We start from the raw sequence: 24,494 nt of genomic DNA, 5'->3' as shown, positions 1-24,494 counted from the left end.
TTTCTAACTTACCAAAATGACTCCTCTATAGAAAATAATCTTTGTGATCCTATGCATTTTGAGTATTGAGGGAATTCTGTCCTCCTAATATACTAAATAAATGTTTGGATCAGAAATTAAAAGGTGATGACCAGGTGTGGTGGCTCATGCCTGTAATCCCAGCACTTTGGGAGGCCAAGGCGGGTGGATCACCAGGTCAGCAGTTCAAGACCAGCCTGGCCAATATGGTGATATCTTATCTCTACTAAAAATACAAAAATTAGTTGGGACATGGTGGCAAGCGCCTGTAGTCCCAGCTACTCAGGAGCTGAGGCAGGAGAATCACTTGAACTCAGGAGGTGGAGGTTGCAGTGAGCCAATATCGTGCCACTGAACTCCACCCTGGGTGACAGACAAAGGCTCTGTCTTAAAAAAAAAAGAAAATGTCATCACCTTTGACCATTAAAAAAAAAAAGTAAAGGTGATACAAGAGTAAATCCTGAGTTTTGAATCTATGTCCTTAATTACCACTTACCTTGTTATCAGATGGTACCTTCCATATTGAAATACTTCCATTAATGTACCTTAGAATGAACATTTTCCACAAGTTGTCACAATATGCTTTATCTGAAGAATACAGAAGCATTTTTTATTTATTTTCATTTAATGATGCAAAATACAACTGCTGACTTCGTATATAGTCACATACAACCTTTTTTCTCACATTTACAATTCAACAGATGGTAAATCCAGAGAAACAGCTACAGTCACCATATGGAGCATACCTATAATGAAGAAAGAAAAAAAAGTATAGCATTAGCCAGAAGAAATAATATTAAAATTAAACTACTCTGAATAATTCATCTTAGAGCATCAGAAAAAGTCTAGAAAAGAAACCCACAAAGAGTAGCAATACCTTATTTTAACAAAAAATATTTTGCCTTAACTATGAAAGAATAGCAAAAACCATCTGGTTTGCATTTAAATGCCTATTTCATTTTTACCTCTCTCTCTCTCTCTCTCTCTCTCTTTTTTTTGGTAGAGTTCCCTGAACTCCTGGGCATAGGCTATCCCACGCCTTGGCCTCCCAAAGTACTGAGATTACAGGCATAAGCCACCAAGCCCAGCCTCATTTTTATCTCTTGATTGGCTGGCTGTGGTAGTAAAATGGGCAGGGTGCTTATAGAAAAAAGGCAAAAGATTTGGAAAATCAACCATAAAGAGCTGAGTTTCAGAGTCATAAAATAGGGAAAAAATATGGAAAACAAATAGTTTATTGATTATTATGTTTATTATACAGCAGATGTAAGTTACTTAATGTTAATCAACCCAGTCACAAAAGCTGAGATTTTTAAGTGACTTTTCACTTATAGAAGAATACAGGATTTTAGGTCGGGCGCAGTGGCTCAAGCCTGTAATCCCAGCACTTTGGGAGGTGGGTGGATCATGAGGTCAAGAGATCGAGACCATCCTGGTCAACATGGTGAAACCCCGTCTCTACTAAAAATACAAAAAGTTAGCTGGGCATGGTGGCGCGTGCCTGTAATCCCAACTACTCAGGAGGCTGAGGCAGGAGAATTGCCTGAACCCATGAGGCAGAGGTTGCGGTGAGCCGAGATCATGCCATTGCACTCCAGCCTGGGTAACAAGAGCGAAACTCCGTCTCAAAAAAAAAAAATACAAGATTTTTCAATAAGCGTTTCAGAAATACACCATATAGCTGGGTGTGGTGGCTCACGCCTATAATCCCAGCACTTTGGGAGGCCAAGACGGGTGGATCACAAGGTCAAGAGATCGAGACCATCCTGGTCAACATGGTGAAACCCCGTCTCTACTAAAAATACAAAAATTAGCTGGGCATGGTGGCACACGCCTATAGTCCCAGTTACTCGGGAGGCTGAGGCAGAAGAACTGCTTGAACCCAGGAGATGGAGGTTGCCTGTATGTGTGTGTGTATATATATATATATATACACACACACAATGTATGGTGCACTTACATATATATATATTTATTATTTTTTTTTTGAGATGGAGTTTCGCTCTTGTTGCCCAGGCTGGAGTACAATAGCACAATCTCGGCTTACTGCAACCTCCGCCTTCTGGGTTCAAGCAATTCTCCTTCCTCAGCCTCCTTAGTAGCTGGGATTACAAGTGCCTGCCACCACACCCAGCTAATTTTTTGTATTCTTAGTAGAGACGGGGTTTCACCATGTTGGCCAGGCTCGTCTTAAAATCCTGACCTCAGGTAAGCCGCTCACCTCAGCCTCCCAAAGTGCTGGGATTACAGGCGTGAGCCACCATGCCTGGCCAGGTGTATATACTTTTAAATTATTTATTTATTTTTGAGACAGAGTCTCATTCTGCCACACAGCCTGGTTGGAGTGCAGCAGCCCAATCTTGACTCACTGCAACCTCCCAACCTCCACCTCCTGGATTCAAGCAATTCTTTTGCCTCAGCCTCCCAAAGTAGCTGGGACTACAGGCGTGCACCACCATGCCCAGCTAGTTTTGGTGTATTTTTAGTACAGATGGGGTTTCACCATGTTGGCCAGGCTGGTCTCAAACTCCTTGTCTCAAGGCCTCTCAAAGTGTTGGGATTACAGGCATGAGCCACTACACCCAGCCAGGTGTATATATTATATATATACAAACTTTCTCTTTTAAATCCTAGACCATGCAGAATATGCTGTTTTGTTCATAACTAGGTTTTTACCAGGAACTGTCCAATTGGATATTAGTTGTAGTGACAACTACAACAATAATGAAATAGTCATGTAGAAAAAATTTAAAAATCGATCGCCTTATAAATTCATCACTTCTACAAATATTAATCTCTAAATGGACAAGATAAGTAAGTTGCTGAATGAACAATTAATAAAACAGGTTTCTGTTCTCATGGAATTCACACTCGAGTGTGGGATATACCAAACAGATGTTAAGAAATACACACACAAAGAATAATAATTTGTTGTAAGTGCCATGAAAACAAGGTGTAAGGCACTATTAGATTTAGGAAAATAATGTAATTTTGGTTTCGTTCTTAAACATATCTTTCTTTGAACAGAGTCAAAGACTAATGATTAAAAATGATTCTGCTCCATGCGCGGTGGCTCACGCCTATAATCCCAGCACTTTGGGAGGCCGAAGCGGGTGGATCACAAGGTCAAGAGATCGAGACCATCCTGGTCAACATGGTGAAACCCTGTCTCTACTAAAAATACAAAAATTAGCTGGGCATGGTGGTGCATGCCTGTAGTCCCAACTGCTTGGGAGGCTGAGGCAGGGGAATTGCTTGAACCCAAGAGGTGGAGGTTGCCGTGAGCCGAGATTGCACCACTGCACTCCAGCCTGGGTAACAAGAGCAAAACTTGGTCTCAAAAAAAAAAAAAAAAAGAATAAGATTCTGCTAAAAGATTCTTGAGGCCGGCAAAAAGGCTCATGCCTATAATCCCAACACTTTGGGAAGCTGAGGAGAGAGGATCACCTGAGGCCAGGAGTTTGAGACCAGCCTAGCAAACAGGTCTACAAACAAACAAACAAACAAAAACCCCTAAAATCCAAACCAACTGCTTGAAGCAAATTTATAAATTTGTCACAGACTGAAATATGGGTGCCAAAATGTATAAACCTAATATAAAACAAACAACAAGCTTGTTTTTCAGTATTTAAAAAAGAGGTCAAGTTAATTTGCATTATCTATTCATCCAGTAAACTTGTATACTTACTGTATTAGTATTTCAAGTTTATTCCAGTCCATTTCTTCTTTTGTACTCTACAATATATTCATTATGTTTTCTGATGAGCTACAAATAAACAGTTAAAATTAGAAATGTAATCTTCCTGGATACTTATATTTTGTAAGATGAATAAGAATAGAAAAAATAAACAACTACTCTGGTTAGAAATAAAAGGCTAAGAGATCCAAAAGTTCAAAAACCAGGAATGGTATACACTTGATCACCACAATCTGACATACTAAATTTGAGAAGGGAGCCCTTAAAAATTTATTTATTTACTTATTTAGAGATGGAGTTGTGCTCTTGTTGCCCAGGCTGGAGTGCAATGGCACGATCTCGGCCCACTGCAACCTCCTTTTCCTGGGTTCAAGCGATTCTCCTGCCTTAATCTCCCCAGTAGCTGGGATTACAGGCATCCACCACTACGCCTGGCTAGTTCTTGTATTTTTAATAGAGACAGGATTTCACCATATTGGCCAGGCTAGTCTCGAATTCCTGACCTCAGGTGATCCATCCACCTCGGTCTCCCAAAGTGCTGGGATTATAGGTGTGAGCCACTATGCCTGGCCAAAAATTTAAATTCAACTACTGCCAAAAAATTTTTCTCATTTGGTGGGTAATAAATTTAATAAAATGCCTTATCAGGGGTAAATCAACATGATACAGCAGAACTTGGTTATTAAATGGGATCCAGGTGGATTCGTGTTATGCTTCTAATCTTAAAAGTGTGATACCTTGATTGAATCACCAACCCCACCACAAAGTGTTCTCAGCAGTAATCAAGCTTCTTGTTAGAGTAAACCTTAAATTAAGAATGCATAAAATTCATTATAAGCAGTATTATTCAAAAAGATGAGTTACTATTAAGTTGTAAGCGATTCAAAATCTCTCATCCCTTTCCTAATCAAAAATCTGAACCACTTTAACAAGAAAAATTAAAATATCTAAGACCTGGGGGGCCAGTTGAGGAAGCCCCAGACCCATTAGATAAGAAATAAAATTTTAAATATTAATATAGCAGATAATTTAACTTTTAAAAATAATTTTATCTCTACAGAGGCAGTGTTTCACAGTGGTCTATAGGATAGTGTGGCTTCTGAAGTCAGGAGAACTGAGTTCAGCAAATTAATTTCTCCAAGTGTGTTTCTCATCTGCAACAGGTCAACAATAGTAGGTACCACATAGTGTTGTTGAAATGATTAAATACAAGTTTATGTGTGAAGCATGTGACATGAAAATTTTTTTAAAAAGGTCGCTACACACTAAGTACAGTTTCCAACAGCGTATTTAAACAAACATTGATTAAAACCTAATGTTTTGGAAGTCTACTGGGATTCAATTTGTACAACTTGTACACTGCTGGTTTGTACAACTTTGTACAACATCTGAAAAGGATACCTTCATAGAACTCCAATCAGCCTCAATTCTCATTAATAAAGTATAATTACTATTTAGTAAAACTGCTATTCCTTACTAAATCATGTTAAGAAACAATAACAGAAATTTCAGTCCCATCACACTTTTTCAATGTTGCTGAAACTTTAATTTCTTTTTAGTCCTTGGGATTTTCCTTATGGGTAATTATGTTCTCAGCGATTATATAAATATCCTATTAGAAGAGTTTCACTGCCATACAACGTAACAGCACCCATCTCGCAATGCTATCTCATTCTCCTACTATGTTGGCATAGTCTCACAACATCCGGTAGTAAGGTACTTACATAGACCCACAAGAAGACGCTGGTGCCCACGGACAACCCAACTTTCAGCCAGTTAGGTTTGGCATTCGGAGGCTCGCGCGCGTAGAACTTCGACCGCGCTGAAGCTGAAAGGGCAGAGTGTCTGTAAATCTGTAACTTACTGCCTTGCAGGGAAAAAACCCTAGTATCTATGAGCGTATTATCGCATTTAACTCTCCCTTCAACTCACCCATCACCCACTTAAACAGCCAAGGAAATAGAGGTTCAGAGAGGTCAAGTAACTCGCCCATGCCCACTGGCAGAATTAGGACGCAGCAGTCCTGCCCGACGCCTTCAAAGCCTCGTTTAAGGACTTACAGACCCTCAGACGACTCGGGAGTGCGCAAGTAGGGGGCGCCCCGGGGAGGGTGTCTCCTCTCCCTGTCTACGGGACCAAATGTGCAGAGTTGGGAAAGGCAGGAACCCAAAGTCCATTTACAAAGGCCAGAGTGGTCAGGTCGCACTTGGATAAGTGCTCGAGCTGGGTGATGGGGAGCAAAGAGTCCCACGTAGGGGACAGGCCTGGGCCCGCTGGCAGGCGAAGGTCACTGCAGGAGGAGCCCGGGCCGCTGCCGCCTCCTGCACCCGCGGGCTGGGTCCGTCTTAGGAGGGGTAATCTGAGGGTCAAACTGGCCTGCCAAGAGGAGGGACACTCACAGCGGCTCGGGAGCCTGGCGGGGGCCAGCAGCCGGGAGAAGGGACGAAGGAACGCGGACGGCGCCATCTTGAGTGGCCGCTCCGGGAGTCGGCGTCAGAACCAGCGCCACCTGGCGGGCGGAAGTGCGGGACTCCGGGGCTCTGCAGCCAAGCTCCGTCGGGGTGTCAACGGGAATCCCAGCACGGCAAGGTTCCCTAGCACCCCGGCCTCAGCCTTCTGTCTGAAAAGTGGAATTAGGAAGAATGTAATTAAAAGAAAAAGACAGTTTACCTAGTCGCTGTCTTCTGGGGTTTTTTCATCTCATCTCTAAGGCTACTCATCAAGAGGTTTATTAAAATTTTCCTACATGAGCCAGAAAAAGAAAATGGAAGTATTGTGCTGAATAATAACTAGCGTTTGGATTGAATTCTGTGGTCCAGGCACGGTGCATTAATGTATCATATGGTTTACATTCATTGTCTTATTTCATCTTCACAACGAGCACATATCATGCGGTGATTATTAGCCTCAATTTACAGATGAAGCTCTGCTACTCACCCAATTTTTTTTATAGTTGAAAGATCTCTTAACACTTACCATTTACACTCATGATCATAATAAAGCTTCACAAACCTGTAAAGTAGAAATTCCATATTTTAGAAGTGAAAGTGCCTTGGACAGGCTCAAGATCACACGGCTGGCAGAGGAAAAATACAGTTTGAGGTCTCCTGACCCCAGATCTAGCGATCCTCGTGAGCTCACCTAACAGACTTGGACAACCCTAGACCATAAGATGTAGATCAGCGTTCGAAGCCATTCTGCTTACCACTTTTTAGCTCTATGATTTCTAGGCAAGTTACTTAACCTCTCTTTACCTAAATTTTACAACTGTAACATAAACCTTATAGGGTTGTTGAGTGTCTGGTAGTAGTAAACAATTTATTTGGTTTTGCCTATTAAAGACATTGTTTTGAGGAATCGATTTTATCTTGCACGATTGAGCCAGATCTTCGTGCATTCAATTCAGTTCAATCTGATGTCTAAAGACCAGTAAAAATACGTACAGGTAACAGACCAATACATTTTGACCTTTTAATAATGATCCTTTAAACCTTATGCCATTTAGGTTAATTTTAAAACCAAAATAAATGTTAGCAAATCTCCTATATTCTCTTCAGTAGTGTTATTTTAAAATCTTTTTTTAAACCAAAAACTATTGACCAAAACGTCGATTAATTGCACTGTGTTTTCTGGCTCATTTTAACATGCAAATTGTGGATAGGTGGATTGCTAAACTGTGAGTCACTTTAGTTTGTAACCTAGTTTGAGCCTCCTGGACTCAAGCTCAAGCAAGTAAACTACCTAATGAATGTGCTGAGCCAGTTGTTGGTTCTCAACTTATTAGCTTCTTGTCCACTCAGCAACCTGTCAGTTGTATATCCTTTCTACACCATCCTTTGGAAGCTTGTCCTGACGAAGCTTTTGCTAGTATCCAACAAGTTGAAACGTGCCACATTTGGTCAGGGTATAAGAACCAGTAAGCAAATTACTAATTTCAGTACCGCTGTTGGGAAAGACTGCTTTGTTCTTTTTCAGAGCTTTGGCCCTTGTATCCTTTTACTGGGGTGTATTTTGGGAAAGTGATGAATTATAAGCACATTTTTTTGAGCATATTAGAGCTGATGGAACTGTACACTTGGAGTACCAAGATGTAAGTGAAACTCCATCTTGAAAAGAATCCTGGCCGGGCGTGGTGGCTCATGCCCGTAATCCAAGCACTTTGGAGGCCAAGGCGGGCGGATCACCTGAGGTCGGAAGTTCAAGACCAGCCTGACCAACACGGTGAAAAAAATTTTTTTTGTAGAGATGTGGTCTCACTATGTTGCCCAGGCTGGTCTCAAACTTCTGGGCTCAAGCAATCTTCCTCAGCCTCTCAAAGTGCTGGGATTATAGGCATGAGCCACATGCCTAGCCTGTGTCTTTTTTTTTGTTTTTTGTTTGTTTGTTTGTTTTTTAAATAAGACGCAAATACTTAATAAATTAGATGTAACAGTTTCAATAGAGAACATCTTACATACATAGAGAAATTTCATTCAACATATCCCTTTCATAGAATTAAAGTTTGTGAAGTAAATGATTTTATTTATTTATTTTTGGTTAATATTTTTTAGAGTTGGCATTTTGAACATAGTGACATGCAAGCACAGGGGGTAAGATGAATTAACTAGGAGCAGTAGCAGCCACCGCAGCATATAGCCTTGGATATGTTAACTTTCTGAAAGCATGGCTGTCACAGTATAACTGAAATGGGATCTCTATTTGTCAAATTACGGTGATCAGAGTAAATATTTCTTATTATTGAGTTCAGGCTACAGCTGTGTGGTCAGACTGTTATCTGTAGGTGCATTTTAAGTAGAAAATGAGTCAGTTAAATGTTGAATCAGACTAGAATTCACCGAGCCTTTAAAATTGCCATTTCTTGGGCCAGGTGCTGTGGCTCACGCCTGTAATCCCAGCACTTTGGGAGGCCGAGGCGGGTGGATCACGAGGTCAAAAGATCGAGACCATCCTGGTCAACATGGTGAAACCCCGTCTCTACTAAAAATACAAAAAATTAGCTGGGCATGGTGGTGTGTGCCTGTAATCCCAGCTACTCAGTAGGCTGAGGCAGGAGAATTGCCTGAACCCAGGAGGCGGAGGTTGCGGTGAGCCGAGATTGTGTCATTGCACTACAGCCTGGGTAACAAGAGCGAAGCTCCGTCTCAAAAATAAAATAAAATAAAATAAAATAAAAATAAGGCCGGGCGTGGTGGCTCAAGCCTGTAATCCCAGCACTTTGGGAGGCCGAGGCGGGTGGATCACGAGGTCAAGAGATCGAGACCATCCTGGTCAACGTGGTGAAACCCCGTCTCTACTAAAAATACAAAAAAGTAGCTGGACATGGTGGCACGTGCCTGTAATCCCAGCTACTCAGGAGGCTGAGGCAGGAGAATTGCCTGAACCCAGGAGGCGGAGGTTGCGGTGAGCTGAGATTCTGCCATTGCACTCCAGCCTGGGTAACAAGAGTGAAACTCCGTCTCAAAAAAAATAAATTAAAAAAAAAAATAAAAATAAAAATTGCCATTTCTTTGTCATCACCCAAAAAGAATGTAACATTTGCCAAACTATATTTCTGGCTCATCTAATCAGGTACTCAGGTTTTGCTGGAAACTACTGATTGTTTCAAAGACCAGAAATTTTCTTCCTCTGAAAAAAAAAAAACAGAATATAATTTAGAGAACTAGAGCAAATAGTATTGCTGTAGGGATTTTTGGATATGAAGCCAGAGATTTGGAAATCTAAGCTAAAATTACCAACTGCATTTAGACTATTTTTCTGTCTTTCAATAGTTCAGTTGAAAGACCTCTTGGGGCAGTGAATTTTGCAGGTTATCACTAAATAACAGCTTAAAAAGTGAATTCTAAGCTTGTTCTTAGTTTTATAAAGTTAAGGTTAAAAGACTAGCTACTTTTCAAACTGAAACATCGTTTCCTGTGTATATGATTTTCTTAAACTTTTGAAGAGAGATTAGAGTTTAAGAAAACTCCAGGATTTAACTGCTAAAAACCTTATTTATGACCTTGGTGAAGGGAGTGGACAATCAAGACAGCAGCTAGAAAACCCAAATTTATATAGGGAAACCTATTTCTCAACTTACACTTTTCAGGGACAGTTAAGAGAAGTTTGAAAATTAAAATATCTTTGTAAATAAATTTAAAATTGTAAAAACATGCACATATCATATTGTTTAATAATTCATGATGCAAAGAATGCTACAGAGTGAAATCAGGATTTGGAAAGAGATAATCAATAGCCAAAGGTTAAAAATGGCTCATATGACTTGCAAATTTTTAGATCAATGGAATGTCACTTTGAAAACGTTTTGATGTCAGCTGTTAATGAAATGACTTACATTTTTGGAAGGGGTCCTATTCGGTATCTAGTCTGACTTCGCCTACTCAAGTAGTTCTCTCTAGTATCCTTGCCAGTCTTCTTCGGCTTCTAAGACCTGATAATTTCTGCGGATGTGGAGTTCGAGACACAATAACAAGCACTAATTTGCAGCCAGCTCTAGGGTAGTCAGTGTCTCTAACTCTCCACTACTTCACTCCAAGGTGATTTATAAGGTCGGTCCGTCAACCCTGCATTTTATGGCCTCAATGAAATAAAAACACATACTTTTTAACCTCCAGAGGCTTCTCTGGCAGTGCAAATATGTCACTTCGGATCTGGCTAACTACCTTTCCAGGCTGATCTTAAGCAATATTCACCACATTACCGATACCCCAGACAGCCAGGCCCATTTCGTCGGTCAAGCTCTCTCACGGTTTTCAGACTCTGTTAAGCCCCTTCCTCCCCAGGGCTGTTCACAAGTCCCCACTGTAGTGAAGCTTTTTTCATTTTCCACTCCGCCTCTGCTCCTTAAATTAGGCACTTCGTCCATTACCTACTGCCGTGGTTCTCAAACACCTGCACCTGTATTTTAGCACTTCAGGCTCAAAACGATGATGACACAGTGTCCGAGACTCTATCCAATGAATGAAAGGTCAATCTAGCAGGAAGGCGCCAGACTGGCTATTTCTGATGAGGAGGCGGTCTGAACCGTACTCGCCTAGCCTCCGGCAGCTCCGCGGGCGCTTCGAGGGCTCCGCGCACTGAAAGGATGGGCGGGGCCTGCCCCGACGCTCCCGGCCTCCACAGGGGAGCCAGCCTCCAGGTTTCCCGGCAAGCTCCGAAACCCAGAGGAGGTGGGGAAAGGAGGTCACCGCGCCTGCGTGTTAGGAGGTGTGACCCGGGTGGGAAAGCCCTCCGCGTCCGCCATTTTGGCTGCCTCTGTCGGTCTGTTCAGTTACCACGTGAACCGCCGACGGAGACCCGTAGTGGGGGAGGCGGCGGCAGCGTTAAGTGAGAAAGGGAAAAAGACAACGAGGAAAAAGGAGGTGTCCGGGTAGGACAACGCGGCGACACCCGAGGCCTGGTGGTGGCGGCGGATCGGGATATTCAAGGCTGAAGCAGCCAGGGTACGGCAGCGGCGGCAGTCGGACAAACTGACTGACCGAGCCGGGTGGTGGCGGGAGCAGCGGGAGCAGCCGGAACGATGCCGGCCGTGAGCCTCCCGCCCAAGGAGAATGCGCTCTTTAAGCGGATCTTGGTAAGTGTGAGGCTTCGGGAAAGCAGTGGGGAGGATTTAGCCGGTAACCGGGCCTGTCACCCTTAACCTCGGCCCGGCGGGCACTGAGCCACTCCCGCCCGGGACCCCGCCTTCGTAGTCCTCGTCAGGCCGAATGCATTGCTTCGCCCCCTCTCTGTGGTTCCTACTTCGGCCCGCGCGCCGGGGACCACGGGCTTCTTCCTTCCATCCCCACGCTTGAGGCCCTGGTTCCGGACTAGGCCCCGACCTCCCGACTTCTAGACTCCGGTTCTCATTCTCACCGATCTAGGGGAGAAGAGGCCCGGCCTTTAGCGGGCAAGTGGGCGATATACCGGCAGGAATCGCGGCCCAGTTGGTGTAGGAAACCTGCCGGCAGGCCAGGGTAGCAGCCTTGGAAGGAACAGGTGGTGCCGATGCAGCAGGCTCATTCATTGCCTAAACGCGGTTCTTCCTCCATCATCTGTCCCTCCCTCTTCCTCCTCTCTTGGGATTCACCTGTCTCCGCCCGGCCCTGGGTCACCGAATAACCTGAGAGGAGGGAAAGGAGTTCAGAGAAGGAAAGAAAGCTTTTCAAACGACTACCTCCTTATAGTCAGTTGCATACTGGCGTCTTCAGCTCCTCTGCCTCCCTTGTTCTCTCGTTTTTGGAGTTGGGATGAGGCATTTATTTCTTAGTTTCCGAGCGGGAAACAGCCCCACCCCGTTACTTTGCTCGGGAGGTGGGGCCCATTGCGATGGGGCGGTTCGGTAGGAAGTCAAAAGTTGAGTCTTAAGTTGAAACGTTCCAGACCTAGACTTCTTACACCCTGAAGTGTGCTAACACATGCAAAAACTTACCAGAGAAAAGAGAATATAAAACTTTTAAGATCGATTTTGTAGACGCTAGCTCAAACTTATTCCCTACATTTCAAATATGTGCAGTTTGCATTTTTTTAAACCATAAATGCATTGATGCTTTTAGGGACTGTTTTCATTGTAAAGTATGTCCTGTAGCCTTGGAGCCATAATTAATACATTGTAGCACATTTTTTGTTTGGCGTGTAGTGTGTGGGTTGCCCCTTTTACGCAAACATTTCCTTATGATAGAATTAACTATGTTTGCCAAACTAAAATTTGGGATGTCTGTATGAAAGTGTTAGCCTTTTCTCCTGCAGTTATAATTTATTTCACCTGTTTGAAAAGTAGAACAACTCTGGGGATTCAGTTTTTCTAGAAATAAATAATCATCCTGTTGAACTAACTTTGATTTTACAAAAGTGTCCGTATGCCCTGTAGATTTAGTGAATTTATGTTGAAAAACTTTAGAAAGTCACATGCAGTGTGGCAAAACTGTTACCTTGAAATTCTTGTTTTGTTTTGTTTTCTTCTAAGACCTAAGAGTGTAGGTGGAACTATAAAATAGTTTTTTTTTTTTTTTTTTTTTTTTGAGACAGAGTTTCACTCTTGTTACCCAGGCTGGAGGGCAATGGCGCGATCTCGGCTCATCGCAACCTCCACCTCCTGGGTTCAGGCAATTCTCCTGCCTCAGCCTCCTGAGTAGCTGGGATTACAGGCACGCGCCACCAGGCCCAGCTATTTTTTTTTTATTTTTAGTAAAGACGGGGTTTCACCATGTTGACCGGGATGGTCTCGATCTCTCGACCTCGTGATCCACCCGCCTTGGCCTCCCAAAGTGCTGGGATTACAGGCTTGAGCCACCGCCCCCGGCCTATAAAATAGTTTTAGGAAAAAAGTTACTTTTAAACCCTTAAAAAGACTAATTGGTGTGTAGGAAAGACTAGAACATAGGTTTCGGATAGCAATTTATCTTTAACCTTTTCTTCACAGTTCTTTATCTTGAAAAAAAAAATCAAACGAAAAGTTCAGAGAACAGGGAACACTCATAAACTCTTTAACGCTTGATATTTTGCCGTAAATGCTTTCTTGCTCCCTATATATATTTACTTATATGTATATATTTTTATAAAAGTAAGTTGTAGACATAAAACTTCATCTATAGGCTGGGCACAGTGGCTCATGCCTGTAATCCCAGCAATTAGGAAGGCTGAGGCAGGTAGATCATTTGAGGTCAGGAGTTCGAGAACAGCCTGGCCAGCATAGGGAAATCCTGTCTCTACTAAAAATACAAAAATTAGCCAGGCATGGTGGTGTGTGCCTGTAGTCCCAGCTACTAGGGCTGTGGCACAAGAATCGCTTGAACCCAGAAGGTGGAGGTTGCAGTGGGCTGATACCATGCCATGGCATTCCAGTCTGGGTGACAGAGTGAGACTCCGTCTCAAAACAAAAACAAAAAACTTCATCTCTAAATACTTCAGCAAGCATATACTAAGAAGAAGGACATTGTCTTTTATGCTTTTAACAATAATTCTCTAATATTGTCTAATATCTGGTTCATATTCAGATTTTCCCAAGGGTTAGCACTTTTTAAATAAATCAAACTTTTAATTTTGTGAAGACTGTAATAATCACATAGTTTAAGGAACAACACTTTACTCAGTGTTTCCAACACTAATACCTTGCAAAACCATGGTTCATTATTATAACATTGATACCATCTACCAATCTTACATTCAGATTTCCCCAGTTTACTTGTACATGCGTGTGAGTGCTTATGCACATGTGTGCAGTCATCCCTTGGTATCTGTTGGGGGTTGATTTCAGGATCCTGCCAGATTCCAAAATTTGCGGATGTTTGAGTCCATTATGTAAAGTGATGTAGTATTTGCATATAACCTATGCATATCCCCCATACACTTTAAATCATCTCTAGATTACTTATAATATCTAATTCAGTATAAATGTGATGTAGTTATACTGTATTTTAAAAATCTATATTTTTTGTTTTAACACTCAAGACTTGCCATCCAGTAACAAAAATTTGCGTTTTTTAATTGTTCTTTTTTTTGGAATATTTTTTTTACCTATAGATGCAGACACCAAGGATAATGAGAGCTGATTGCATATATTTCTGTGCAGTGTTAATCCCATATATAGATTGCACCACTACAGTTAGGCTACAGAACAGTTGCAGCAGTCCAAAGTACCCCTCTGTTGCCCTTATAGAGTCACCTCCATCATCTGTCCCAGCTCCCTCCATTCCCCTCCAGCAACCACTACATGTCCTCTATTTGTATAATTTTGTCATTCCCAGTGTGTTTACTAAAAGTGATCGTACAGTATACAACTTTTTGGGTTTAGAGATGGCGTCTTCTTCTGTTGCCCAGGCTGGAGTGTAGTGGCTATTCACAGGCTCTTATCACTAGGGCCCTGCAACTTCAAACTCCTGGGATCAAGGAATCCTCCCTCTTCAGGCTCCAGCGTAGCTGGGATGATTATAGGCCTACTGCATCCAGCTAATAGTTTATTCCTCTTTATTGCTGAGTAGTATTCCATGATATGGATGTACCACAGTGTGTTTAACCATTCGTAGAGTAGCAATTTTTGATTAAACATCTTTTTTTTTTTTTTTTTTTTTGAGACAGAGTTTCACTCTTGTTACCCAGGCTGGAGTGCAATGGTGTGATCTTGGCTCACCGCAACCTCCGCCTCCTGGGTTCAGGCAATTCTCCTGCTTCAGCCTCCTGAGTATCTCAGATTACAGGCACGTGCCACCATGCCCAGCTACTTTTTTGTATTTTTAATAGAGACGGGGTTTCACCATGTTGACCGGGATGGTCTCGATCTCTTGACCTCGTGATCCACCCGCCTCGGCCTCCCAAAGTGCTGGGATTACAGGCTTGAGCCACCGTGCCCGGCCGATTAAACATCTTAAACAATTTTTTTTGTGGTAGTGTTAGTGGGGCAAAAACCTGTAAGTTCATTGCTAAAATCACAATGCTGAAGATTTATTGATAAGTTATAAGTAAGAGAAATGTGAAAAGCACTAAATGAGAGAAAAGTAAGGGAGCTAAAATGTCCTTTTTGTTCTCATAAATTAGGAATGAAGAAAGTATTACTGACCAAAAGTATAGTATTGATTTTTAAAAATTGCTGCTGTTTCTTGAGATTTGGTAGTAAGTTAGTACTTTTGATTTTAAGATTTCTTTTTGCCCTGTCTGATAAAGGAAATGTTGGACATACTGTGATGTGTGAGCTGTGTGTAATTAAGTGTTGCTAGGTTGGTAACTTTTTTTTTTCTTTTAATGAGACAGAGTTTCACTGATGTTGCCCAGGCTGGAGTGCAATGGTGTGATCTCAGCTCACCACAACAACCTCTGCCTTCTGGGTTCAAGCGATTCTCCTGCCTCAGCCTCCCTAATAGCTGGAATTACAGGCATGCACCACCACGCAGGGCTAATTTTGTATTTTTCGTAGAGACAGGGTTTCCCCATGTTGGTCAGGCTGGTGTCGAACTCCCGACCTCAGGTGGCCTGCCAGCCTCAGCCTCCCAAAGTTCTGGGATTACAGGTGTGAGTCGTCATACCTGGCCAGTTGGTAACTTGTTAAATCATTCCTGTAGCATTCAACTTTTGAGCTGCTTCTTTCTTAGTTGTACTATACTTGTTATGATAGGTAGGAAATGATGTTAGTTTGTATTTCAAAATAATCATGCTTTTTCCATAATTTTTTAATGGAAACCTGATTTACACATAAATTTGCAAGAATGTTAGAGTTTCCGCAGCAGGTTTGCCTGGCTTAATCTAGTCTAGTTGTTAACTAAAATCCAGTTTTTTTAAACTAAAATCCATATTTTTCCCTTTTTTTCCAATATTACTCTACTGTTCTTTGACTAAAGCGTTGTTATAAGTTAGTCAAAATGTTTGCATAATGTTTCTTCTTGCTGATAATTTGTCTAGAAAAAGGACAGGATGAATTTAATATGATACATACTATGTAAGAGTTTGTTTATTTATTGAGATGGAGTCTCACTCTGTTGCCCATGCATTTCATTTATTTATTTATTTTATTTTATTTATTGAGACAGTCTTGTTCTGTCACCCAGGCATTTATTGATTGATTGAGATGGAGCCTCTCTCTGTTACCCAGACAGGAGTGCAGTGGCATGATCTCGGCTCACTCCAACGTCCGCCTCCCTGGCTTAAGAGATTCTCCTGCCTCAGCCTCTTGAGTAGCTGGGACTATAGGCACCTGCCACTACACCTGGATAATTTTTATGTTTTTAGTAGAGATGGGGTTTCACCATGTTGGTGAGGCTGATTTTGAACTCCTGACCTTGTGGTCCCCCTGCCTTAGCCTCCCAAAGTTCTGGGATCACAAGCGTGAGTCACCGTGCCTGGCCTATTTATTTTTTGAGACAGAGTTTTGCACTGTAGCCCAGGCTGGAGTGCAGTGCTGTGATCTTGGCTCACCGCAACCTCCACCTCCCAAGTTCAAGCGATTCTCATGCCTCAGCCTCCCACGTAGCTGGGATTACAGGCGCCTGCCATCACACCCAGCTAATATGTTTTTTTGTATTTTTAGTAGAGGTGGGGTTTCACCCTGTTGGCCAGGCTGGTCTTGAACTAGTGACCTCAAGTATTCTGCCCGCCTTGGCCTCCAAAAGTGCTGGGATTACAGGTGTGAGCCACTGTGCTCAGCCCTATGTAGGAGTTTAAGACTTGTGTTTGCCAGAAGCTTTTTTTTTTTTTTAAATTACAAAATGTTTTAACTTATTTGGAAAATTAAATCATTAGAAAATTGTGGCCTGGCCGGGTGTGGTGGCTCGTGCTGGTAATCCAAGCACTTTGGAGGCCAAAGTGGGCGGATCACCTGAGGTCGGGAGTTCAAGACCAGTCTGACCAACATGGTGAAACCCTGTCTTAAAAAAAAAAAAAAGAAAAAGAAAACTGTGGCCTTTGCCTAATGTTGATGCTATTTGTTTGTCTAAAAGTTTGAGGATTTTCCCAGATTTTTACACCACTTTGTTAGGATCTAGGTTAAGGGTAGGGAAAATGAGGTTGCTGGGGTAGAATGAAATCCATACCTTAAATTTTAACCCACTTGGAAAAGGTGGACATACCCTAATGCCTTGCAGTGAAGTGTTGGTAGGTTGATTGCTGTTGTTCCTGCTTCCTTCTCTTTTTTGCTCTTCAGATGTTAATAATGGTTATAAGAAAAATCTAAGTTAGGAATAGTTAAATACATCAATACATGTAGTTTTGGACTTTAGCGTGAATGACTTAAATTGTTAGTTGTAAGTCTAAAGGACAGAATTTTTCTTTCGTAGAAAAGTGATGAGGGACGTTAGCATAGCATGATGATTATGTTTGTGATTGTCACTATTTGCCAAGTATAATGAGAAATCTGTCATTTGCCAGGCTCTGCTCTGGTGGCTTCAGAGTATAGCACTGCGCAGTAGAATTTTCTGTGGTGATGAAAATATTTGTTATCTGCTCTAATATGATAGCCATTGGCCATGTGTAATTTTTTTTTTTTTTGCTCAACTTCAACTGTCTTGATCAAGTTATATGTTTTTTTTTTTTTTTTTTTTTCTTAAGACAGGGTCTAACTCTGTGACCCAGGCTGGAGTGCCATGGTTTGGTCACGGTGAGCCACCGTGCCCTGCCTGGTCACATGTAGTTGTTGCACACTTGAAATATGGCTAGTGCAACTGAGGAAATGATTTTTTTAAATTAATCTTGGCTGGGCGTGGTGGCTCAGCCTGTAATCCCACTGCTTTGGGAGGCTGAGGCTGGTGGATCACTGGATGTCAGGAGCTGGAAACCAGCCTGGTCAACATGGTGAAACCCCGTCTCTTTTTTTCTTTTTTTTTTTGAGATGGAGTTTCGCTCTTGCTACCCAGATACCCAGGCTGGAGTGCAATGGCGCGATCTCGGCTCACCGCAACCTCCGCCTCCCGTGTTCAGGCAATTCTCCTGCCTCAGCCTCCTGAGTAGCTGGGATTACTGCACACACCACCATGCCCAGCTAACTTTTTGTATTTTAGTAGAGACGGGGTTTCACTATGTTGACCAGGATGGTCTCGATCTCTTGACCTCGTGATCCACCCGCCTCGGCTTCCCAAAGTGCTGGGATTACAGGCTTGAGCCACCGCGCCCGGCCGAAACTCCGTCTCTTAAAAAAAAAAAAGGAAAAGAAAAATTAATTTAAATTCAAATAGTTACTTGTGGTGAATGGTTACCATTTTGGACACGGCATGCTCAAAACTTGTCAAGGTGGGGAGATTTTTATTAAGGAAACAGACTGAGACTAAGGTTAACAGCTAGTGTTAGTTACAGTCTGGAATGAAACTTTTTTTTCTTTTCCGGGCACTTAATATCACACCTGCCTCATGTGTAACTATTTAGGGGAGGGGTGCAGGAGGAGGGGGAGGGAATTATTTGTTAGGCAAAGCAGTTGTAATAATTATTAGGTGGCTGCACACATTGTATGCAGGTAAATTATTTTATGTGATTTATTGCCTTTGGGAAAGTTGCTATTTCTGCTAGTTAATGATACTTAGTTTAGGTTTAGTTGCTGATGAAATTTAGATTAGGAATCGTTAGCAAGTAGGTGTCCATATGCACATGAAAGGTTAACTGATTTAAATTAAATTTCTTTGTGACAGAATTCCAGTTTTGCAACTAAGAGTGGACAGTAACTTTGAAATTGGTTTTAATATACTTTTGCTTGTACTGTATATATTTAGACTATAAGAAAAGAAAAACAAAAAATGGAAACAAAATTTGATCTGCTCTGAAGTCCCCTTCTGTACATAGTAGATAATCATAAGTTTAAACTAGGATAAATTTCTCCTTAAAAGTATACCGGAAAACAAAATGCAGTTTTGCTATTTTATGTATGTATATGTAATGTATATATAATTCTTACAAAAATTACAAAATAATTTGTCTATAAAAATCTAGTGAGAAGTAAAAATCTTTTAATAGTGTGGTAAATTTATTCTTTGCTTGCTTTTAAAATTTATTTCTTAATTAATCTTTTTTTTTTTTTTGAGACGGAGTTTCACTCTTGTTACCCAGGCTGGAGTGCAATGGCGCGATCTCGGCTCACCGCAACCTCCGCCTCCTGGGTTCAAGCAATTCTCCTGCCTCAGCCTCCTGAGTAGCTGGGATTACAGGCACGCGCCACCATGCCCAGCTAATTTTTTGTATTTTTAGTAGAGACGGGGTTTCACCATGTTGACCAGGATGGTCTCGATCTCTTGACCTCGTGATCCACCTGCTGGGATTACAGGCTTGAGCCACCGCGCCCGGCAATTAATCTTCATTTAAATTCAAATAGTCACATGTCCTGAATGGTTACCATTTTGGACACAGCATGCTTTCTTTAGAGTCGTTTCTTAATTCTCAAACCTTTTCAAGGTGGGGATATTTTTATTATTTATATGTGTTTGAGACTAGGATCTCACTGTGTTGCCCAGGCTAGGCCTGAGCTCAAGTGATCCTCCTGCTTCAGCCTCTCAGGTACCTGAGATTATGGTACATGCTACTGCACCTGGCCTGTTTGCTTACTTTTTAATTTTTGCTTGTCTGGAGTGAGATGTATGAATGAACAAAGAAATAACATGTTTTTGTTTTAAACTGGCAAAGCATGTGTTTTTAAAATTCTGTATTGTTTTAGAAACCTGAAATGTCTTTAAAAATGATTCTTTTGCGTCAAGAGTGTGGGTTAAAAATACTTGTGCAGAGTAACCACGGTTCAGTTTTCAATAGTAGTAGATGGACAATACTGTGTTTTCAGAAAAGCAAGACTAAAGCTTAAAAGGGAACTGAATTTAATGTTCCATTCTTTAGATGTGTCAAAGCCTTGCAGTACTGGGTCATTATTGGGGCTCAGACTAGTTATTTGATAATAGAATTGCTATCCAAACTATTGCTTTCAAGCACTGGGTAAAGGACAGTTTCCAGAGAGGCAGGCATGGCGGTGCTCGGTGTGACTGGAGGACTGGAGAGACTGTCCAGCTGGCCTCAACTGAAGGGATCTCTCTCCTTAGTGTGCAGTCTCATATCCTTTAATATTTCTGCTTCTGACAATGCAGTTCTGACAGAGCATTGATTCAAATGTATCTTCTTTCTTCATAAAAGCATTTTTGGACACAAAAAGCTAAGTCATATAAAGGATCATACGCAAAGCACTATTCAGAATTTTCTTCCTCAAATATTTTTATTTTTACTTTTAATTTTATTTTTGTTATTATTTTTTGAGACAGGGTCTCGCTCTGTCACCCAGCCTGGTGTGCAGTGGCACAATTTTAGTTTACTGCAACCTCCATCTCCTGGATTTAAGCAATTCTCCTACCTCAGTGTCCTGAGTACCTGGGATTCCAGGTGCATACCACCATACTGGCTAATTTTTGTATTTTTAGTAGAGACAGCGTTTCACCATGTTGGCCAGGCTGGTCTCAAACTCTAGACCTTAGGTGATCCTCCCACCTTGGCCTCCCAAAATGATGGTATTACAGGCGTGAGCCACCGTGCATGGCCTAATTTAAAAATATATATATATATATTTTTTGAGACAGGGTCTCACTCTTTTGCCCAGGCTGGAGGGCTGGAGTGCAGTCGTGTGGTCTTCGTTCACTGCAACCTTTGCTTCCTGGGTTCAAGCGATTCTCCCACCTTAGCCTTCTGGGTAGCTGGGACTACAGGCTCATGCCACCAAACCTGGCTTAAACAGGTGTCCTTTAAATGTTATTTCAAGGTGTTCCTTGGCTAGCAGTTGGTTTTTCTCAACCTTATTTTCTTATTTCTTGCTTTATTCTCATTTATCACCATCTGACATTTACTTGTATATTTGTCGGGTACTTTCCACAATTAAAATGTAGGTTTTGTGAAGATAAGGACATCTGTTAGTGGCTGTGTTCACATTGGTTAAAATGATGTACCATAGTAGATGTTTAATAAATATTTGTTACGTGAAGTGAGTGTGAGAACAATGGTTACAAGGCAAGAGAGAAAGATCTTTGATTGTGTGCGTGCATAAATTTTTGGAGAGGGGAGTTAAGCTGGTCTTCGGCATTACAGAGTACATTATTATATGAAATAATTGTAGGATATTGGGCAGAGCCTGTGTTATCTGCTAAGACTTTGAAGTTTAATTTATGAATGAGCCATACTATTTGTTTACATACCCTTTCTCTTATCACAAAAGCATAATAAGAGGAAAATTTTATTATTGTTTCTTTGGTTTTGGCATTGGAGGAGAAATGGTATCAGGATTAAATGAGTTTGTTGTGAGGAGTCTGCTGCTGAATTAGAATCTTCAGGTAGTATAGGGCTCAGTCATATGTCATTTCATAAAGCTTTACAACCGATTCTGAAACAAAGTCAGGGTTGATGACCGCTATATATGATATTAAGAAATACACTTATAAAGTGTAAAATAGAAAATGTTAGAAGAGCTGGGCACAGGGTTGCATGCCAGCTACTCAGGAGGCTGAGGCAGCAAGATTGATTGAGCCCAGGAGTTCAAGGCTGTAGTTTGTGATAATTGTGCCTGTGAATTATTACTGCACTCGAGCCTGGGCACCATAGGGAGATTCTGTCTCTTTAAAAAAACATTAGAAGGTAAATAATTGTAGTTTAGAGTTGCTTTGTGTTTATCAGAAAATTTAAAAATCAAGTTTAATTCTTGGTATGCTGGGAAGCTGATGTGGAAGAGAGAACAAGTCATTTAACAGTGAGCTTAGCCAGCAATCAGCATTCGTATCTAAATACAACTTTGCTGTCTATTTGCAGGCAATATCCTGTTGAGACAAACAAGATTCTTAGTGAAAAATGGTTTTGAAAAGAATGTCAGTTGCCAATTTTGATAGTAAGAAGGGTTAGTGGAGAGACTTAAATTCAGTGATAGTTCTCAGTGTAAATATTAGGATGTGGAGGGAATTTTATGCTGTGGTTGTATTCTTGACTTTTGGAAATTTCTCTGAAATGTCAGCTGTAGGCATAAAATCTAAGCTGTTTTATGATACATGCTGTACAAACTTGTATTAAAGTTGTAACTTTAAGAACACTAGTCCAACTTGTTGCATGGATTTTTTTCCTTCTAGGTAAGGTAGGAAATTAGATTGTTCACTACTTAATATGGCATTAAAATAATCCCTTACACTTTTAATTTAGTTAAAGCAATCTTTTCTTTCCTTGTTATTTAGAAGTAAAATGCTTGTAATCCCATTGCTTTGGGAGGCCAATGTGAAACTCTTGAAGCCAGGAGTTCAAGACTGTCCTGGGCAACATACCAAGGGTCTGTCTCTGTAAAATATAAAAAAGTTAGCTGGGTGTGTGGTGGTGGTGCAAACCTGTAGTTCCAGCTACTTGGGAGGCTGAGGTGGAGGACCTCTTGAGCCTGGGAGTTCAAGGCTGCAATGAGCTATGATCATGCCACTATACTCCAGCCTGTGTGGCAGAATGAGACCTTGTCTGGGAAAAAAAAAAAAGTAAAATAAAAATTGCAGTTTAAGAAATAAATGATGGCTGGGCGCGGTGGCTCAAGCCTGTAATCCCAGCACTTTGGGAGGCTGAGATGGGTGGATCACGAGGTCGAGAGATCGAGACCATCCTGGTCAACATGGTGAAACCCCGTCTCTACTAAAAATACAAAACATTAGCTGGGCATAGTGGCTCGTGCCTGTAATCCCAGCTACTCAGGAGGCTGAGGCAGGAGAATTGCCTGAACATGGGAGGCGGAGGTTGCGGTGAGCCGAGATCGCGCCATTGCACTCCAGCCTGGGTAACAAGAGCGAAACTCCGTCTCAAAAAAAAAAAAAAAAAAAAGAAATGATGGAGAGGTGGATGTTTTTGTTATCTGATGGGCTCTACTACACTGCAGTTTTCTTTGGTTAGTATAATATGAACAAATCTTCATTTGAAATCATATGAAATTTCTACTAAAACCCCTTGGGGAAATAATATTATTTGAAGCCAGTAATATTTTTAATCTTAGAGTCCATTTGATTTTATTACAGAGGAGATTGTGTAAACATTCCTGAGTGGCATCTATAAGAGTTGTTTTATCTGATTACGTAAAACAAGAAGTGAAAGTTTGCTTTTAAAAATAATAGACCTAGGGAGAAAAAAAGCCTAGCCTTGGTTGGTTGTCTGCTTTTACAGTTGGTTGCTGTTCCAATTTAAAAAACTTTTTTTTCTCTCACAATAAAATGGCTTACACTTAAAATGGTACTCTCTATTTTTCAGAGAGAACTCATTGGAGAGTACAAGATTACCTTTAATTATCAATGCTTGAGGACCAAGTCAGAATTTCTAAGAAGGGGAACGTGAAGCAAAACATTATATATTTAGTATCTATTTTGAACCAGATTTTATGCTAGACTTTTTACATGTTTGCTGATACAAACTTTGTGGTATTCCCTTCAGGAGGTTATAAGTATAGCCAATACTTAATGACTACATTGTTACATTATGTTTCTAAATGCTATGCATGCAGGTAATTCTCTTGTTCCGGACATACAGATTCCTAAAAGTCCCTGCACTTTGCAAAGTCATGCAATAAAAACCACAGGGCTTATGGGAAAAATGAGGTTGGCCACAACATTCAAAAACATTATTAGTGGCAGATTAAAAACAAATATAATAACTTAATAAAAATGGTAGTAGTGTTTTATATATGTTAAATGGTTAACAAATACATTAATACTGTAATGTAAATATTGTACCTTGGAAAAGATAGTGCTTGCTTGCAGAACTAGGTGTCTGAAGGATTGCAGTTTGTGAATTATTGTCAAGTGGAGAAAGTAGGTTATCTGAAATCTGATGGAAAGTTGTAACATCATATGTGGATGGGTGTGGTTCATTGTGGCTCACAACATACAAGGTGAACTGAGGTAGTGGTAGATGTTTGAGGTGTGTGTCTAGGTGCTGCTGTGCATGCCTATGAAACTTGTTTTTTCTGGATGCTGTTTTCTGTGTTCATCTACAGTGTCTAACAGATGAAATTCACAGAAGCAAATATGAAATTTAAAATACTCAAAATGCATCAGTTGTTTTGGAGCCAATGTGTGTTTTGAAAGCAAGCATTATAACAATTTGACTATACATGATTTAACTTAGAGTTGTAGAGATCATATAGCCTGTGTTTGAGTAGTTCTTAACTCTGGAGTATGGGTGTTTACTAAGAGCCCTGATCTTGCATCTAGTATCTTAGTTAGTGCCACATTCTTTGCGGTCTCAGATTGTCACTACCACTAAATGAAAACCAAGGAGACTTAAGCATCTTCCAACTGTTTCTTTGTTAGGGAAGCTTTATTTTGTTTTGTTTTTGAGATGGTCTCCCTTTGTCACCAGGCTGGAG

At 41.2% G+C, this 24,494-nt stretch overlaps 2 protein-coding genes across 4 annotated transcripts in view; one reads left to right on the top strand and one right to left on the bottom strand.

Moving 5' to 3' along the window:
- Positions 1-598: 598 nt before the first annotated feature.
- NDUFC1 (NADH:ubiquinone oxidoreductase subunit C1) lies at positions 599-12,005 on the bottom strand. Of its 2 annotated transcripts, none has more exons than XM_039479134.2 (6): positions 11,868-12,005; positions 6,692-6,727; positions 6,115-6,335; positions 5,440-5,543; positions 3,707-3,784; positions 599-764 (listed from the first exon to the last, which is right to left on the bottom strand). In XM_039479134.2, exons 3-5 carry the CDS (start codon positions 6,179-6,181, stop codon positions 3,725-3,727), a joined length of 231 nt encoding a protein of 76 aa, XP_039335068.1. In that variant the 5' UTR covers positions 6,182-6,335; positions 6,692-6,727; positions 11,868-12,005; the 3' UTR covers positions 599-764; positions 3,707-3,724. The 2 variants fall into 2 exon arrangements, with proteins under 2 accessions (XP_039335068.1, XP_039335067.1); XM_039479133.2 differs by lacking the exon at positions 11,868-12,005 and adding an exon at positions 10,581-10,785.
- NAA15 (N-alpha-acetyltransferase 15, NatA auxiliary subunit) overlaps positions 10,938-24,494 on the top strand; it is a 95,857-nt gene continuing 82,300 nt past the window's right edge. For both annotated transcript variants that reach the window (XM_010338658.3, XM_003928034.4), the window contains exon 1: positions 10,938-11,285. In XM_010338658.3, coding sequence (XP_010336960.1) covers positions 11,232-11,285 — 54 coding nt within the window. In that variant the 5' untranslated portion in view covers positions 10,938-11,231. The remainder of the gene's footprint in view (positions 11,286-24,494) is intronic.

The sequence above is a fragment of the Saimiri boliviensis genome, chromosome 3, assembly GCF_048565385.1.
Source record: "Saimiri boliviensis isolate mSaiBol1 chromosome 3, mSaiBol1.pri, whole genome shotgun sequence".
Taxonomy (NCBI): Eukaryota; Metazoa; Chordata; class Mammalia; order Primates; family Cebidae; genus Saimiri; species Saimiri boliviensis.
Note: the sequence above shows the minus strand (reverse complement) of the source record. Positions and strands in the feature narration are given on the sequence as shown.

Coding starts and splice junctions, on each gene's coding strand:
- NDUFC1 (XM_039479134.2), bottom strand. CDS start 6,181: ATGGCGCCGTCCGCGTTCCTTCGTCCCTTCTCCCGGCTGCTGGCCCCC. Junction 5,544..6,114: donor CGCCAGGCTCCCGAGCCGCT/GTGAGTGTCCCT, acceptor CTGCCCTTTCAG/CTTCAGCGCGGTCGAAGTTC. Junction 3,785..5,439: donor GCGTCTTCTTGTGGGTCTAT/GTAAGTACCTTA, acceptor GTTTATTTGTAG/CTCATCAGAAAACATAATGA.